At 38.9% G+C, this 19,134-nt stretch overlaps 1 protein-coding gene across 1 annotated transcript; it reads right to left on the bottom strand.

Moving 5' to 3' along the window:
- Positions 1-804: 804 nt before the first annotated feature.
- On the bottom strand, positions 805-18,398 carry LOC109057948 (nischarin-like). The gene is given in 23 exon segments (XM_042754598.1): positions 805-1,555; positions 1,674-1,835; positions 2,360-2,488; positions 5,164-5,314; positions 6,806-6,992; positions 7,378-8,394; positions 8,396-8,689; positions 9,016-9,068; positions 9,152-9,270; positions 10,621-10,735; positions 12,100-12,134; positions 12,137-12,212; positions 12,407-12,535; positions 12,627-12,812; positions 12,903-12,971; positions 13,060-13,212; positions 13,840-13,935; positions 14,012-14,107; positions 14,287-14,450; positions 15,813-15,861; positions 17,258-17,440; positions 17,547-17,630; positions 18,158-18,398. Coding segments are annotated over 23 exon segments (4,251 nt in total). The 5' UTR covers positions 18,239-18,398; the 3' UTR covers positions 805-932.
- Between the last annotated feature and the right edge of the window lie 736 nt (positions 18,399-19,134).

Here is a 19,134-nt window from a genome sequence, read left to right as displayed (position 1 = left end):
ATCTTTGTCAACCTGGCAACCCTGTGCACTGTGGATAAACACGCTTGCGTTTTGAAAACACTGGTTAGATCGCAGTTTAGTGATCTCCTCTTTAATATTCTATTCTCAGAAAAGTGTAATTCATCAAGTGTTCATTTATGGGGGGGTGTGTAAGCATGAATTACCAAAGTTTTGCCGTGTTTCTCTATTAACAGTGAAGCTGTGGCTTTAATCCCTTTAGAAATAATAATGGTAATATGGGGGGGGGGGGGGGTCATGTTCTACTTTAGCATTTTGTGCCATTTTGTGGTTGAAACAAAATATTTGGACATTAAATGAAGAAAAAAAAACAGGATAAATAAAACCATTTACATTTACTCACATTTATTAAAAAAAAATCAAAGTGCATAATCAGTCTGAATTCCCAAGGAGAATAATTTAATGAAGTTAAAAGCACTCTGTAAACGTGCTCGGTGGCCTTCCGTTTGAATATCTGTACAAATATGTACAAATAAATGCACAGATTAGTCTCGGGAATAATTTCTAAAATCTAAAATTTAAAACAGCATTTAGATAAAAAAACAAAAACAAATTCTAATATATATTATTTATATATATATATATATATATTTATTTTGTTGCCAAAGAACAACAAATTTACTTAAAATAACACTGAACTGCACAAAACTGTATAACAGACGTTTCACATTTCATGATGCACGGCCGATTGTACCACAGCAGCTGATAAATATGTCTGCAAAGCAGCAAAGCAAAAAAAAAAAGCTAAGTTTGGAGTCTGAGAAAATATTTTTTTTTTTTTTACACTCGTGTGGACTCTACAATACAGCTTCCCAGGATGCATTGTGTCAAAACTGCAAAAAATGTTCGTAAAAAGAAATGTTCATCATACTGTGTAGGTGAATATTGCAAATTCTCAATTTTTTTCCCCAACTTCAGCCTGTTAGCTCAACTGGCAGCTCTCGGCTACACAACGTCTCCCACTGGCGAGCCAAGAGCGATATTAGCCGCTCTCTGCTGTCCGCTCCTGGTACGAAAATACACCAATGCACTTCCCCCATGTCTCCTCCAACCCCCTGCGTCCTGTCGCGACCACTCTCTGCAAAATGGTCCATGGTAAGGTGGCACAAAAGATCCGGTCCAGGGACGTCGTCGAACACCAGCGTGAGGGCTTGTGGGTAAGTCTGGTAGCCCATTAGCACGCGGTCCAGGTCGCGTATTCGTTGGGCATCCGTGAGGCGGTACTTGTCTCTTTGCGGAGGCTCTTTTGCAAATTCAGGCAGCGGGTAGCTGATGTGGTCTTCATCCAGGAGGAAGACGTCCGTGCTGGTGAGTATAAGAGTCTTGGGTTGTAGGACAGTCTGGTTCTGGGCCGTCTGCCCTGGAACGACGTGGACCTGGAATACCAGCACGTACAAAAGGATGTTGAAGGAGTGAGACGGTGGCTGGGGGGTCTTCCTCTCCGCTACAATGAAGGTGAGGTCTCCGATCTCTTCCTCACTTGGATATACAAACTTGACTTTGCTGGAATGGACCAGTTCATAGTTCTCCATTTTACCTGATTTATGAGGACATACAAATATTTTAACAATAAAAATTGTTTGCTAAACATCCAGACAAAATGTTCAGATAAGCATGAGTGATATATTGAATATTCACAGTGCAAGTAGTCAAACCTGTGCTTTTGTTTCCAAACTGCGAGTAGAAATCCAGCTCAGAAGGTTCTGGAGAGGGAACTTTCTCCAGCAAGGACAAAACCATCATCAGCTGCTGCAGGAACCGATGTGTGCCGTAACCGTCACGGGTCAGACAGGAAATGATTTGATCAGCCGAAGGCCCTTTGAAGAGAAACGTTAAACTATTAAACTTGAAGTGTTTTCGATTTCAGGTTCATTGCAGCATCAATTAATTCAGAGTAGGATTTTAAACTGGAACTGTTTTGGGTTGTATAACCAAACATACACAAAATGGTCTGGGATGTTAACAAATGCCAAAAATTTGATCTTCTCACAATTTCTAAGGAGAGAAGCAGCAATATGAAATGCTATTTAGTTTTAGCAGAGTTGAATTCATGAAGCTTTCCCACAAAACAAACCAGCCAAACTTTGACGTCGAAATGGACTTGTGAAAATTTAAACAGCATGCACTTATACACAGTGGTGGCCAAAATTATTAGAACACTTGTATTTTTCAGCTCAGCTAGAAAATTTAGAACATTTTTATTCTGGAAGTGAACTAATCTTTTAAGCTGATGATTACAATTGGTGTCAGCTTAATAAATATGTCATCCAATCATGTATATCTTTGACTAATTTGGGATGGAAAATGTGAGGAGAAGAGATCTTGGTCAAAAAAAACTCACCCACGACTCTGAAGTACTGATCGAACAAGCCCACATTGACGCTCTGCAGGTCTTTTAGTTTCAGGGTGAAGCAGAAGGAGAAGAGGAAATCAGTGTCCTTGTGCTCGGACGGGTGCCAGGTCCACATCTCTGCAAGATCAATCAATTTAATGAATCGATTTTAATGTTCTAACTAGACTGTTGACTAGAACAGCATATAGAATCGCATATATAATACCTCTCCCAGATGGCACCGAGCATGGCAGCCGTGTTGCGAGCTCCAAGTAAATGCTGCAGTTTTTTGTATGTTTTACTTGTTATTTTGTTTATTACAACACCTATTTGCCTCACAGAAACCTGGATTTATGCAGAGGTTCCAGACTCAGCCATCGAGCTTACGGGGTTCTCCGTGCACCGCTCGGACAGAACGAAAAAGCTCACAGGGAAAAGCAGAGGTGGGGGTGTTTGTTTCTTTATCAACAACTTGTGGTGTGTGATGAGAGGAACATACACTCTATTAAATCCTTCTGCTCCCCTGATCTGGAATTTCATATGCTTCTGTGTCGACCATTCTGGCTACCGAGGGAATTCACAGTGATTATAATCACAGCTGTTTACATTCCCCCTCAAGCCAACACAGACCAGGCACTCAAGGAACTGTATGGGAATATAAGTGAGCAGGAAACCGCATACCTAGATGCAGCGTTTATTGTTACGGGGGACTTTAACAAAGCCAACTTCCTAAATACTTTCAACACTTCATCAACCAAGTGGTGATCGTGCACTGAACCACTGCTACTCTCCTTTCCGGGATGCATACAAATCCCTCCCCCGCCCACATTTCAGCAAATAGGATAACTCTTCCCTTCTGCTCCTGCCTTATAAGCAGAAACTAAAACGGAAAGCACCTGCCCTCAGGACAATTCAGTGCTGGTCGGACCAATCGGACGCTATACTACAGGACTGTTTAGATCTCAGTGCCTGGGACATGTTCCAGGCAGCGTCTAATGACGACATAGAGGCGTACTCAGAAACTATAATGTTTCATCAGGAAGTGTGTAGAAGATGTAGTGCTGACAAAAACAATCTGCATCTACCCCAACCAAAAACCATGGATTAATAGCGATGTTCGAGCAGCCTTGTCAGTGCGGACATCTGCTTTTAAATCCGGAAACGCTGACGATCACAAACAAGCCAGTTACGATCTCAGGAAATCCATCAAAGCCACAAAAAGACAATATAAAAACAAAGTTGAAGAACAATTCAACACCAGCAATGCAAGAAGCATGTGGCAGGGCATCAATAACATAACAGATTTTAAAGGAAATAAACCAGCTACTGTAAATATCGCCGCCTCTTTACCGGATGAGCTTAATAACTTTAATGCTCGTTTCGAGGCTCACAACACCACCAACAGAGAGAGAGAGCACTCCTGCAAAAAGAGGTGAGTGCACTCTCCGTTTCTGTTGCGGATGTAACCCGATCCTTCCGATGGATGAATATCCACAAGGCTGCGGGTCCTGATGGCATCCCAGGCCGTGTGGTCCGAGCATGCACATTCCAACTAGCTGGGGATTTCACAGACATTTTCAACCTCTCCCTCTCTCGGTCCATGGTCCCCTCGTGCTTCAAAAAAATCCACCATTGTGCCCATACCAAAGAAAAATAAAATCACATGCTTGAATGATTGGAGGCCCGTTGCTCTGACACCCATCTTCAGCAAGTGTTTTGATAGACTCGTCAGAGACTACATCTGCTCTGTGCTGCCTGCCTCACTGGAGCCACTACAATTTGCATATCGTAGCAACACCGTTCTACAGAAGATGCTATTGCTTTCACCATACACACTGCTCTCTCCCACCTGGAAAATAAGAACAACTATGTGAGAATGCTGTTTGTGGACTACAGCTCAGCATTTAACACCATAGTGCCTGCCACACTTGTTGCAAAGCTCCAGAGTCTGGGACTAAACAGATCTCTGTGCAGCTGGATCCTGGACTTCCTGACAGGCAGAAGTCAGGTGCTCAGAATTGGCAACAACACTACATCCCTGCTGACCCTCAACACTGGTGCTCCTCAGGGCTGTGTCCTCAGCCCACTCCTATACTCCCTGTACACACATGACTTTGTAGCCACACACAGCTCCAACGTCATCGTCAAATTCGCTGACAACACAACAGTGATAGGCCTGATCACAGCATCCGATCCCGCACAAGCTGACTGAGGGATAGCTTTTTCCCCCAATCTATCAGAACTAATACACCCTACAGCATACTCCCACAATACGGTATGCCACACACTGCACTTGAACTCCAACACAGTTTAATACTGGACTATACATACACACTCCACTAAATACAATAATCTATCTGCTACCACTGGATACCACCTAATGCACATCCATGACATTTTAATGGACTGCACTTGAACTCCAACACAGAACCTGTTGCACCTTTGCTACATATTTTATGTGTATATACTGGTGTCTACATAATGTAGTATGTGTACATACTGTGTATAATTTGTCTCGCTAACTGTAAGTATGTCTAATAGTACACTGTGTGTACTGAATATATGTATGTGTAAATTGCACATTGTCTATATGTAAATTGTTTCTGCACTGTCTAGAGCACGCTCCCAAGAATATCACTCTCCAAGGCACATGTGCTGTGGTGATGTGCCAATAAAAGTGATTTGATTTTATTTGATTTTGTAAATAAATATAAATTAGTAGGTATATCAAATGAACAACAAAACTGAATGTGGCTGAATATCAGATTAGAATAAAAATGTCACTCCAAATGTAAAGTACATTTTTTGCTCACTTGATTGGTTGGTGAGTGAGGATGCTGTATCATCCAGGATGAAGTAGATGGCTTTAGTGGACAGCAGGACACAGGCACTCGTCTCCACATCAGGAGATCTGTAGAAGAGCACCGACGTCCACAGGATGTGTTTCAGCTCCTCATTCTCCATCTGCATGCAAACGGTGAGATAAACACCCTAAGTGTTCTGTCTCTTCATTGCATAATACTGCATTTTATTTAACAGTGTGTTTGCTTAGTCAAGGATTACAATTGCTCAAATGTAGTGTCAGAATTGTTTCTTCCATGCATTTTGTGCAGTGAACATAAATGATACCTTGAACCATGCGATTTATTGTTTTAAAGAATACACATACTCTATAAACACCTCAAATTAAAGGGTTAGTTCTCCTAAAAATGAAAATTAGCCCTTAAATTATTCACCCTCAAGTCATCCAAGGTGTATATGATTTTCTTCTTTCTTCTTTTCAACTCCAGTTGGAGTTATATTAAAATTGTCTTTGATCTTTTAAAGCTGTTTCATGGCACTCAGTGGGTGCTGCATGCATCAGTCCAAAAGAAGTAAAAGGGGGCATAACACACACAGTTTCACCCAATCTCCAAAAAGTATTTCGTTTTATCATATTTATAAAAGAAAGATACAGCTTTACGATTCTCTCTGGAAAAAGCAGAGCTCCTGGAGGCGCACCATGGGTGGAGCTAAAGAGTGACGAGCACTTTATCTCCGAATGCCAACAAAAAAAGACATTTGATGCCATTTCACTTACCGTCTGCAGTTCAGAATCATGACCAGGATCTTTTATAGCTGGGACCCGCTCCATCTTTCAGTATCAAACGATGTGCAAATCGGGCCTTGTTTATAAAATGTTCGTCAACAAACACACTTTGCTGCCCCGGAAAAACAAACCTGTATCCACTGTTTACATAACGAGGGGTTCTTTAGGAAGCTGAACAAATCTATCTTTCCCTTACAACCAAAAACCTACATTAAAGTGATTATTATGTTTTGAATATGGATAATTTTCTTACAAAAACACATCGATTGGCATCAGAAGGCCTTTGTTCACCCCCGGAGCAGTGTGAGACACTTTTTTTTTTATGGATGGGCGCTTTTTATTTAACTTCTTTTGGACTCCGACTGGATTTGTCTGAAAGAAGAAAGTCATATACACCTAGGAAGACTTGAGGGTGAGTAATTTATAGGCTAATTTAAATTTTTGGGTGAACTAACCCTTTAAGTGTAGGGCATTAAGGATTCTAGTGAGGGATACTGATCATGTTACCAACTTCAAATGTTAGGCTTGTTTGTTTACAGTTTAAATTCAGTCTAGGATATCCTGTAAAAACAAGACAATGATTGAATATGAATGAGTGGAAAGAGGATCAGATAGTCCTCTTGAAAACAAGGCAGCCTGGCCAAATGTAACAAAAAAGTAAATAAACAAGTGCACAGGAGCCAAAAGCACAAACAGGAAGAGAGGGGTTGACAGGAAGGACAAATCAAGGAATATACAGTGTAACGACAACAACAGAACCACAGGAAAAACCCAAGAGATTGCTTCCGTAGGGAACATTCTAGAGCATAACCATCCAGGAAATTTCCTTGCAGGATCTGAATCTGCAAAATGCGCAAATGACTTGCCTCTGCAATATTGTCGTGGAAGAAGTGAACGAGCTGGTCTCCCTTGAGAGACGAGATGAGGAGTAATGAGGAGGAGAGCGAGAGGTGTGAGGGACATTGGTTGTCTTCCATCAGCTTCTGAATGAGGGATTTGGCTGGATACAGCAGAGACAGGGTCAGGTGGGGCCTTGGCACCTCCTGAGGGATGCTGTGGGGAAAAAAAAAAGCAGTGCAGTATATCTACTGTGAAAACAGCTAACAAGAACCATTAAGGTTTTGCTAATTAACAAATGCTGCCTTAGGAAAAATGAGTAGTCATTTAGCAGATGCATTTTAGCTCCTCTGCTGCATTTGGTAGTACCCAGTAAAGATGGTTCATCTGTAAACTAAGGATTAGGAATAAGGTTTGTCCATTCACAAAGACCCACCCCCTTAGTTACTTTTGCAATCCCAGTACCATTTCGTGTCTCTTTAATGTGTTGTGCCAGATCGTTATAGCATCTTATTTTAAGCAGAAGGGCAGCTTAGGACTGGAGCTAAAATGGCATCTATACATATATTTGAAAATACTGGTAATGAATGAGCCCCATTACCTGCTGGTAGGTATTCTTTCTGTGGCTGTTGCAGGAGTGGGACAACTGTGCACTTTCAAGTGTCCTTTCTTAGTGCGCTGGAGAGCGATGGTCTTAATTTCCCTCAGATTGGACCGAAGCTGCGTGAACTCTCTCAGGAATGTAAACTTGTCTTGTGGAAGGGCAAAAACAACAGTCAGGCACTCGTGACCTGCCATCAGTTCTACAACATGCTCATCGTAGAAACGCCGAGAGTTTGAAACAGCTCTACAGGAACAGCACTGCTTTGGGTCGAGAAGAGTAAAGGAGAGTGGGATACGGATAACTTTGGAGCAGCTCCGCATCGTACTTGCTTCCGAAGGGTCCCGGGACGCCACAGTGACAAAGTCTACCATGAGAATGCAGAGGTGCCGAGAGGTCAGGAAAAGAATCATGGGATTGGAGGTTTGGTTCTGACCGCTTTCAAACAGGCCGATTTGGGATAATACATCCAAAGTTGCGGAGTTCTTTGGAAACTGTGAGTTGTTTGCGACGTTCTTGTCGGAGGTAGATGAGCCTAGATCAAGGAAATGGATCAAGTGTCCACCTTTAACGCTGCCCTCACTTTCCTCAAAGTCCCAAGAGTTCAGAAACTGTCGGATAAACACTTGAGTGTTAGAAGAGTTCAAAACTTGCTCATTAGTTTGGTCCACATTTGGAACAATGCAAGAGTGCATCTCCTTCAGACTTTGGGCGTTTGAGAAAAAGAACCATCGTGTATTCCTTGACTTGACCTTCAGGGAGAAACAAACCTCTGGAATGTCAAACTGAAAGGTCTCAATGTTGGTGTACGGCACAACCAAGTCTGTCTCAAGGTTCTCCATTAGTTCTTCCAAAGTACTCGCTGGTTCTTCTGACCTTGTGTGGAAAACCACAAGCGAGCTGTCCGTTGCCACCAAACAAGATGGCCGCTGACTCAAACCTTCTCCAACACTGATGCAAAGAGACCAAAGCACCATTTTTACATTATCAATAGCAGATTCCTTCTTCACATCATCTGGTTTTTTCCTGAATGGTAGACGAAGAGGAACAACCCATGATCTCGTTGGTGTCATCTATTGTCATTTCAAAGTACCCATCTCCAGATTGAGGACTGCCTTGGTCTGTGTCCTCAAGAGACGTGGTTTTGCAAGGTATCGGAGTTGATTCTTCTCTATTAGCCTGGTTGATGTGAGCAGTAAGCTGGTTTATAAACTCCTGGTTGGTGGTAGTGAAGGACAGTAAAGAAGGAGGTACAAAGAGATTCGAAAGATTTGCGGTCCAAGGTTTCCACTCCTCTTCACAGCAACAGGGGCTAAAGAGGAATGAAGCGTTTTTGTTTTAGCTTTGGAATCTTGAACATAAAACCATAACTGCTCATCCTTTAAGCACTTCAACACCAGTACCAACCTATACTTGCTCTTCATGGACTGGAAGTTGTGTCAATGGACACATGTTTTAGTAACTCTACATTTTTATTACTACCTTAGTCAATCACAAGTTATAAGGCCAAAAAAATGTACTCTACTTAAGGACATAAACATAGAAAAAACAGTTTGGTCAACTCTTTGCAACCACATTTATGGGATACAAGTATGCTTCGGCATAGCAGAAACAAAACAAAATAATATAAGAACTCACCTGCTTTCAAAGGTGACCTCGGAAGACAAACTGGAATCAATTTGAGTTTTCACCTGCAAAAAAAGGACCAGGGCTGTGTTCTTGTTGGTTGCTGAAACTATTTTAACTAATTAATTGTGATATAATACAAACCAACCTGTGGAATGATATCACAGGCTGAGTTATAAACATCATAGCATCTCTGGGTAAATGTAGAATCCACAGGAGTTAATATCTCTTTGGTAATAAAAGCTTTTTCTTTACAAGTAGTTATTTCTGAATGGGAGATAGATGGAAAGCAAAAAGTCATTCTTTAGTCACTAAAGTTTAGTTTACACAGCACAATTCAATGTGGTGATGATGAAAATGGATGGTGATGATGTGATTTGTTTGTTCAGGCAATATATGCTGTATCCATATTGGGTGACAATATAGTAACAATTCAAATGTCAGGACGATGTCAAGAGACTGACAGGCAACAACTGGCAGCAGCTGAAGAAACAGCATGATCTGATTTTAATTAGATTTCAAACCACATATGGATGCACGCTGAATTAAGGTTTCAGCCATTAAAAATAAAGCTAAACTATGTTTGCAGTCAGACACTACATACCCACCCCTCCCACATATATGTGTGTGTATATTAATTACACTCTTAAACATTATACAATCCCATATAATGTGTGTTTTATATGCAAATAAAATGGAATGTATAGATTACGAACTAATGTATAGATGATTACCATTACAATGGAGTATAATAATATTCCATTAATATTTGAGAAACTTTATTTAAATCACATTTTTAGGAGTGCGTAACGCTGAATATTTAGATGCTGTTTGCAAAAACCGAAAGTCTATCAAACCACACTGAGGCTGTTGCTTAGTAACTAACACTCAAGAGACAAATATGGAGATCAAATGCTTTATAAATCAGGCCCAATCAGTATTTAGAGAAACACATGCAAATTAACCACCACAAAAATCAACTTTTAAGCTAGTTTAACACTGCAAAGGAAAGAAATGGATGCCCATTATACTCATTCAAAGCAAAGATATGAGACAAATCATTGAGGAATGCTGATGAAACTTGATTTATTTCATCTGCAGTGCAGAAACGGCCGCACCAAATCTCTGAAACGCAATTACGACCGGCAGAGCTGCAATAAGTCAGTATGCAGGAGTAACTGAACAGAAATGTAAATGAAATGAGATTTAGCAATCACTGGTGCAAAGAAAACCCAAGTCTTTTTGTAAGGAATAAAAATTCAGTAGCTTCAGATTGTCATAAGAAAAGGATTCAATACTATCTAATTATTCATTTACAGTCATAAAAAACAAAATCACATGATGGCAACACAGAGCATGCTAATTATCTAATCATGCCATGCCTTTTTTAATTTTTAAAGGTGAAGTGTGTATTTTTTTATTTATTATTATTATTATAATTTTTTTGATTATACTTTCTCCTCTCCCATTTTTATATGCAGACACAATGAGTTTAGGAAAGACTATTTTTTTATCCAACCAGTGACAGATGGGAGTGTTTGAAACAACACACTTCACTTTTAATTCTCCATTTGTGTTCCCCCCCTCGTCCCAGCAGCGCGATACATACATGATTACCTTGACTGGAGCAGGTATCACGAGACAGAGAGGGGGAGGAAGAGGAGGGCGGCACGACGAGAGATGACGAAGAGGACTGTGGCCCGCCTGCGGCCTGTCCCGGGACATCACTCACCTGACAACAAGAACATCAGGCTCCTCTTTAGCCAAAAACACAGTGTGACTAATTCAAGACCCCTGGAGGTCAATGTAAAGGGTGTGAGGGATCGTAAACATCTTAATGTTCATTTTAAATTTTACAACATGTCTAAACCAGAACGACAAGCCATAAATCGCCATGTTAATCAGTTTTTCCACCCACACTGAAATTTCATTGGTCCATATTCTGCTCCATAAAAAGAAAAGTCACATATTTATTGATTGGCTTTGGATTTAATGTAAACTTTCACTTACTTGGTGATCAAAACATCATGCCTGGTTAGGATATCATGTTAGTACTTGCAAAGTAGTGCATTCGTGTTATTACCATATCTACAATTTTTCTGTCTAATTTAATAAAAGTGCAGACTTTTAGCACATTTTTCCCAATAACAGTTTAAAGCTTCACTTTATTATATTTGCAACCATTTCACATGCCGTTTTATTATAGATGATTCTGCCTGATATGCTTTCTTGATTCTAAAATTTAATTTAAAGAAAACTAATTTAAATAATATTTTAATTTTTCAAAACGATTTAAATCAACAACAAATAATACTCGAAACTGAACAGCTCTATTGATGTAGTGAGTATTTTTCAGTATATTATTATAATATAGAGTCATGAGTGCACTGCAATGTTTAAGATATACTATAATATTACAATAGCATATGCACATTTTAGGTTAATGCATAATCACATTTATTTAACACAGCATGACTGCAGCCATATGACGTGTCGGTGATATCCAGTCACTATCAGAGTGTGGCCAGGAGGAGGCGCCACAACTTGTGTCTTTCACTCCACTGGAAAATCTGAGTTATGTAATAGATGCTGACACACCAATGCATCGATAAAAGCATATAAAGCCAGACACACCTCATGTCTGGATAAAGGTTTGTCACACCAATTAACTGTCAATAATTTAATAAAGCAATCAGCACACTCCTTTAAAACACTATAAATTTATCAAATATAATTACATTACTCAGAAAAGCATTAACCTGCCAGATAAAGCAGACTGAATTAGGACCTCTTACATAACTTTTTATTCAGCAGGGCTTTTATGTAAATTTGTTTCCATTGTCAACGCGACTTTACATAATTTGTTTTCTTTAATTCCTTCTAAGCAAAAGCAAAACAAACAAATAATATATGTTAAAAGCAAAAATGAATAATAATAAATGTTCATAGTAATAATTAATAATAATACTTTACTGATATTGTAATAATAATAATAATAATAATAATAATAATATTAATGAACTAAATGATCCTTTATCCATTTAATTTAGATTTTAAAAAATACAAATAAAAGCAAATATAAAATCTTTAAAATACCTTTTTGTCATTGTTTGCCATTCGGTCTTTGGCCTCTTTGCTTTCTGAATGGCTTTTAGCACCTCCACTGTGTCGAGCTCTTTTTCTGTGGTGGTTGTACCATTCAAACACACCTGCATCACAAACATGAATTATACTTATTATATATCAATTAGAAACAAATCCAGAAAAAGTCTGAAAAAATTAATCATAAATAAATGTAATTATTTGTTTCACCTGCATCACAAACATGAATTATACTTATATATATATATATGTCATTAGAAACAACAGACCAAACCCTCGATGAAAAGCTCTAGGCCAATACCTCGGAGGCCCGGTCGCAGAACTGGGCCAGAACTTTAGTCCTGTAATCTGGGATGATGCACATGGGGTTATCAGACAGAGACAGTTTCTCCAGACAGGGAAGAGCGCCAATGTTTTTAATTTCATCCAGCTACAAAAAAAAAAAAACAAAAAAAAAAAAACAGAGAGAATTATGCTGGTGTCAAGAAACCAATGTCTAAGCAAACACTGTAATAAACTACCTGTGCTAATCTGTTGCTGCTTAAATCCAAGTTAACCAATGAGTAAAGTTTACTGAGGCCGGAAAGGGTCTCCAGCTGATTTCCAGACAGGTTCAAAGTCTTGATATTCCCCAGTTTAGTGTGAACGGCCTCCAGCACCGTGAGTTTGTTGAAGGACAGATCCAGATGAACCAGGTTGTACAAATGCTGCAGTGAAAATAATTTATTGGATCCTAAACGTCAAACCTACTTTGCACTTTAAAAATAATATAATGAAATTATCTAGAGACAACACACCTGAAGGTTTTCCACTAGAGACAATTCATTATAGCTGAGATCAAGGAATTCGACTTCAGGAATCAGTTTCTGTACCAAAAAGAACAGGAAAAGCTCAAATTTGCGATCAGCAAGGAAAGATAAATGAAAACTGGTATGTGTTTCATATAATGCTCACCACCGACTCATCAATGCAGCGTATGAAGTTTCGGCTCATGTCCAAAGTAGTGAGCATCTTCCACGTGGGAATGATCGCCGTCACAGGACAGTCCGTATCAACACCCTCAGGTTCCCACTGCGCAAATTCAGACGCTTCGGGAACCAAGATTTCCTATTGAAGACGGAGCATACATTGTCATTCGAATAACTTTCAACACCAATCAAATGGTTTAGAGGTTTGTTGGTTTTAAAGGTGCAGTATGTAAGATTTTGACTCTGCTAAAGCATAAAAATGCCATAATATGTTATTTTGGGTTTGTTTGTTTTGGTTTTGAGGTTTGTTGGTTTTAAAAAAAAACAACGCTACAGACAGTACTTGTTTATGGGAAAAACAATGCTCCAGTTAGTTATGTCTCTGTTTTGGTTTGTGAAACCCGCCCACTGACAGTTTACCCAATTGTATTTCAGCGCCCCGGGTTGCCAGTTGGTGGAAAACACAGCGTATTTCATTTCATTCATCGTCAAGTGCGCTTGTTCCTGTTTCCGTCGTCAATCTGGCAACCTGCATGTGCCTCAAGTCAGAGGAGGAGGGGCCGGGGGAAAAAAACCCTCTCCAATATTTTGAATTTGGACTGCAATACCTAGTTCAACCACTCGGTGTCAATCCTACATACAGCACCTTTAAGAATTTTTACTTCCAAAAACTAAAACGTCACAACCTTTTAACAGACCCTAAAAACCATCAGTTTTTATTTCTTGATACGCTTTCCTGCGTTTTTGAGATTATTTTCTAGCGTACCTTCATACTGCTGGCTGAGAGATGGATGCTGAGCGTGGCCAGTGTGGGCTTGAGGGAAGGCAGACCTTTGATCTGTCCAGCATCACAATCACTGATCTGAGAATGAACATCAAGTGTTAGATACTTCACCGTCCACAGACCCTCACAAAACACAAACCGTGAGTCTCTTCACCTCGATCTGAAGCAGCGATTTAAAGATGGACAGGTCAAACGGGAGGCTCTGCTCCTCTATGTTACTCGTCCCCACCGCTGCTTTCATTCCAGGGATCTGAGTATGAAGATTTAATGTCAGAAGAAGATAAAACATAATACACATTCTGCCATTTTTTGTTCTACTTCTACTACTGTATTTTCAATAGAGAATCTAAACATTGAGGCACCAACCGTGAACCAGTTTATATATACTGATAGTGGCACTGATATTTTAGTAAAGTGACAAACTCAAACCTTGAGGTACTTGAGGCGGCAGGTGAAGTCCAGGATGTGTCCCAGGTCGGCTTTGGCATCTCCGTTGGCACAGGTTGGCTTGGCGAGTTTTAGTTGCTGTGTGACGGCGTACAACTGAAGCGGCCTGAGGAGAAACACCTCGCCTGCAGCCAACAACTGCTCACCTAGAGGAAGAGACAAAACTACTACATCTTAGAGATCTTAAATTTTTAGTTTATCCCAAATTGAAGGTTTTGTCATTATTAAATAGAAAAATTTTTGTTTAATAACCGTAAAAGCTCTGTTTGTCCTCGGAACACAATTTAAGATATTTTGGATGAAAACCGGGAGGCCTGTGACTGTCCCATAGATTGCCAAGTAAATAACAGTGTCAAGGGACATAAAAAGTATGAAAGTCGTCATCAGAATACTCCATCTGCCATCATACGTGCAATCTGGGTTATATGAAGCGACGCGAACAATGAACACTAAGCAAAGAAAACAAAAATAATGACTTTATTCAATAATTCCTTTGTCAACAGTCTCCTCTGTCTCTCATTATCACCGTATGCTGTGTATGCTCTTCTGTGTCATCCGCGCCACAAGGATGTGCTGTTTCTACATGTATTTAGCTTAAAATTGTGTTCTGAGGACAAACTGAGCATTTAGGGGTTTGGAACAACATGGGGGTAAGTGATTAATGACAAAATTTTCCATTTCAGGATGGAGAATCCCTTTAATGTCGTGCAAAACTTTTATAGAAAAATAAAAAATATGCAGAAATAACTGAATGAGAATGTACTGAACTGATTAAAAGTGAAAGTTAATACATTTATAATAACATTTCTATTTCAAATGAACTCACTCTTTCTGTTCATTAAAGAATCCTGTTAATAAATGCAATAATGCATTTTAAGCCATTTTCAGCATTGGAAATAATAAGAAATGTTTCACGAGTAGCAAATTAGCATATTAGAATGATTTCTGAAGGGTCATGTGACACTGAAGACTGGAGCAATGATGCTGAAAATTCAGCTTTGCATCACAGAAGTGAATTACATTTTTAAAATAAATTTCAATAGAAACCAGTTATTTGAAATTTTAATAATATTTAAAATTTTCACTAGTTTTACTGAATTTTTGCTCAAATCGATGCAGCCTTTGTCAGATTTCTTAAAGATCTTACCAACCTCAAACTTGGTGTAGTGTAAAACTGCTCATATTATGTATTATGCAAATTAAAAATGATGAACATGTCTACATTTCAACATGGGGACTGTAGAAAATGCATCTAAGGTTATTTTATAATCGGTTTGCATGATTTTGTTTTTTAATAACATATCACTGTGAGTCCAATATGAATAACACAATTTTTAAAAGGTATCAGACTGCAGTTATGAACCATATCTACATTAAAATATCTGATGCCTGATTTCACTTTAAGCATGCTAAAGTCTCATTTGGAGCATTATTATAATAGCATAGATTTATAATACTGCCCATTTCATTATTTTTCAGCCAATCTCTAGGAATGAATAACAACAGACCCTTATGAAAGAGCTCTTCAGCCAGGGCAGCAGCAATTCCATTGATTTCCTGAAAATAATGAAGTTCAAGTCAAAAATGGAAACACTTCACAACAAACCTTATTCAACTATTACATTGGCTCATTTTAAACATCCACAAATTATAACCAGTGGTCTTGTTCATTGACTAAACTGCTCCAGCTGAAACAGCAATGCCACTGGAATGCGTTTAATGATCTGCATGTGCTTCGTCAACTCATTTCCTGTAAGACTGTTCCAGGGGAATGCAGAAATAACTCTGATTTCCTCATGACATCCTGTTTAAAGGAACTTTTCACCCACAAAATGAAATTTTACTGAAAATGTACACACTCTCAGGCCATCCTAGATGTACACGAGTTTATTTCCACATCAGAACAGATTTAGAGAAATGGATCCTCTGCAGTGAATGGGTGCCGTCAGAATGAGAGTCCAAACAGCTGATAAAAACATCACAATAATCCACACAATATATTTGTTTAGAACTGTTTTGGCTTTTAAACGGTGCTTGATCTATGCATATTTCTCTCCTGATTCAGACGAGAATATTTTTTCACTGGATAAAGCAAAATTATGGATAGAGGCCAGAAGAAATTGTTTTAAGTTAAAAATCTCTTAATGCTGGGTTGGTTTCTTACATTGACCCCACTTTTCTCGTCACAAGATGTTTACTTGGGGACTGGAGTGGTGTGGAGTACTTGTGTATTATTGTGATGTTTTTATCAGCTGTTTGAACTCTCATTCTGACGGCACCCATTCACTGTAGATGATCCATTGGTGAGCTATTGATGTAATGCTACAAAATCTGTTTTAATGCTTACAAAATTTCCCCAAATCTGTTCCGAGGAAGAAACATACTCATCTACATCTTGACATTTTCTGAAAATCTTTGGTTGAACTACTCCTGGTGCTTCTTCAACTCATTTCCTCAGAGATCTCACCAGAAGTGCAGAAATAACTCTGATTTCCTCATGATATCCTGTTTTTCGTTCGACACATTTTGAGTAAACGAGTTCTAATGCATGCTGATGTGCACAAATTCAACAAAAAAGCCAATTAAGGACAAATGCATAAACATAAAGCACTTCAGCTCTCCAAAACAACTCAGTCCGGTCATGTGCCTACTCAACACAAAAGCCTTTCAGAGATCAATATCAATAACGCTACTGTCAGTGCGAAAACATTGCTTCCAGCCAGATAACAGGCCCTGCTGTTCCAAGAACCATTTATACGGCTGAGATAAGAAAATGCACGATTCATCTTCACAGGATGAAAGCAACAGAGCAAGAGTTGCATGCAATTGCTTTGGATGGATTGCACACAGACTCCAGTTAACATTTAACCATCATGTGACAGATATAAAGCAGAGGAATCTTCTGTTTACAAGCTTCAGCCTCTTATCAAACACAAGGCACATAAAAACTTACATATAAGTGAAAGAGTAAGAAGTTAGACAGGACTTTGGGGGTGGACACAGGGAATCTGTTCAGGAGCGTTTGGAGATAAACCTCCAGCTCCTTTTGTCGCTTCTCCACGAGGCTTTTGGAATTTTTGCCGATGATCTTCTTGGGCGGCAACAGATGTTTATCGATCTTCTTCTCCACAGTGAGCTGAAGTCAACAACACTTAATCAGTTTCATCATTTACTCCCTCTGAGCTATGAACAAAATGTTAACATCTGTGGTCTGATCTGTTGCTTTAGGTGACGTGACTCACTTTTTCATGCAACTCGTGAAAGTCGCTGTACCGATGCTTCACAGTCCAACTGTGATCTCCAACATTCACCTCTATGATGTAAACCTGAAAAATATATTTTTCTGTTTAAAAACTAAATATCTTTCTATAGTTTTTCATTATAAATATGGATTTGTTCACTAATATTGCTCATAAACGGGCAACTCTGCAAACCTACAAACACCTCTCCACTTTGTCATACAATTCATAACATATCTCATATTGTGCATTATGCAAATAAGCATGCAAATAATTAAAGTGGCCTCTGACACAGTATTAACCGCTATTATTATTAATAGTAGTAGTTATTAACAATTAAACACGGGATTCCTTTAAACATTGATACATAATTCCTATATTTATTTTATTTATTATTAACAAACATTCGCTATTATGCAACACACATACTTTATTAAAACGTCTATTTTATCTTAAAGGTTAACGTTACACAACTAATCAACTAAATATATATTTTTAACCACCAAAACTAACGATATAAATCATTTCCATGCATTTATTCAGAACCTGGTCTCATGAGCATGAATATGCACTAAACGCGCGAGCCAAGTGAAGCACATCAAACTGAGTCTGACCGTGTAACTCTCCACCAGCTCGGATCCGATGATACGGACGCGTTTCTCCGCGCACGGCTCCGGTAGATGCGGCGCGTCCATCTTCACTTCAGCAAGAGTTTGAGCGCGTCACCATGAAAAATGCAAAGCTAGCTGTCATGTAGCGCCTCCATCTTTGTTGTGGTTTAACCTTAACGGGAGCGAGGCACCGCCTTCTCGTATTACTCACGCACCGCGGCGCTCACACGCAAAGAGAGCTTCATCGCCCCCTGCAGCAAGCTGATGTTACTACTCAATGTATTCAAATCAAATTCAAAATTGCTTTATTGGCATGACTGTAAAAAAAATTACAATATTGCCAAAGCTTGGAATATAGTGCTGAGATATAATAATAACAATGAAAAGATCCAAATAATAGAAGAAAACATTATAACAATTTAAACTTAAATTAGAACGTGTGCACATTTCATACCACAGTGTTTAAAACACACACAGGCTGAGGCTCACTAGACTGTAAGGAAACACACTGATGACAGACATAATACAGAACTTCAACTATAGACATCGACACGTTCACTCAAGTGATGTAAATTAGGAAATTGTGATCTGGATTTTTCTGGACCATTGCCAAGACAGCAGTGGTCCCCATTATTGTGGTCTCAAAGAAGAAGAGATACCCGGCATTTATACTGTAGGGATGGTCATTTAATGAAACTCAAATGTAAATATTGTAATGTTTTGAGACACTGGATTTTTGACTTGCATGAGCTGTAAGCTCTAATCATCAAAATTAAAACAAACAAACAAACAAAAAAACTTTTGAAATGTTTTACTTTACATGTAATCGATCTAGAATATATGAAAGTTTCAGTTTTTGAAATAAGTTCCAAAAAAAAGAAAAAAAAACTTGTTCACAATATTCAAATTTTTTAAAATTCACCTTTATGTATGTGTGTGTGTATATATATATATATATATATATATATATATATATATAT

The sequence above is a fragment of the Cyprinus carpio genome, unplaced genomic scaffold, assembly GCF_018340385.1.
Source record: "Cyprinus carpio isolate SPL01 unplaced genomic scaffold, ASM1834038v1 S000006552, whole genome shotgun sequence".
In the NCBI taxonomy this organism is placed as follows: domain Eukaryota; kingdom Metazoa; phylum Chordata; class Actinopteri; order Cypriniformes; family Cyprinidae; genus Cyprinus; species Cyprinus carpio.
Note: the sequence above shows the minus strand (reverse complement) of the source record. Positions and strands in the feature narration are given on the sequence as shown.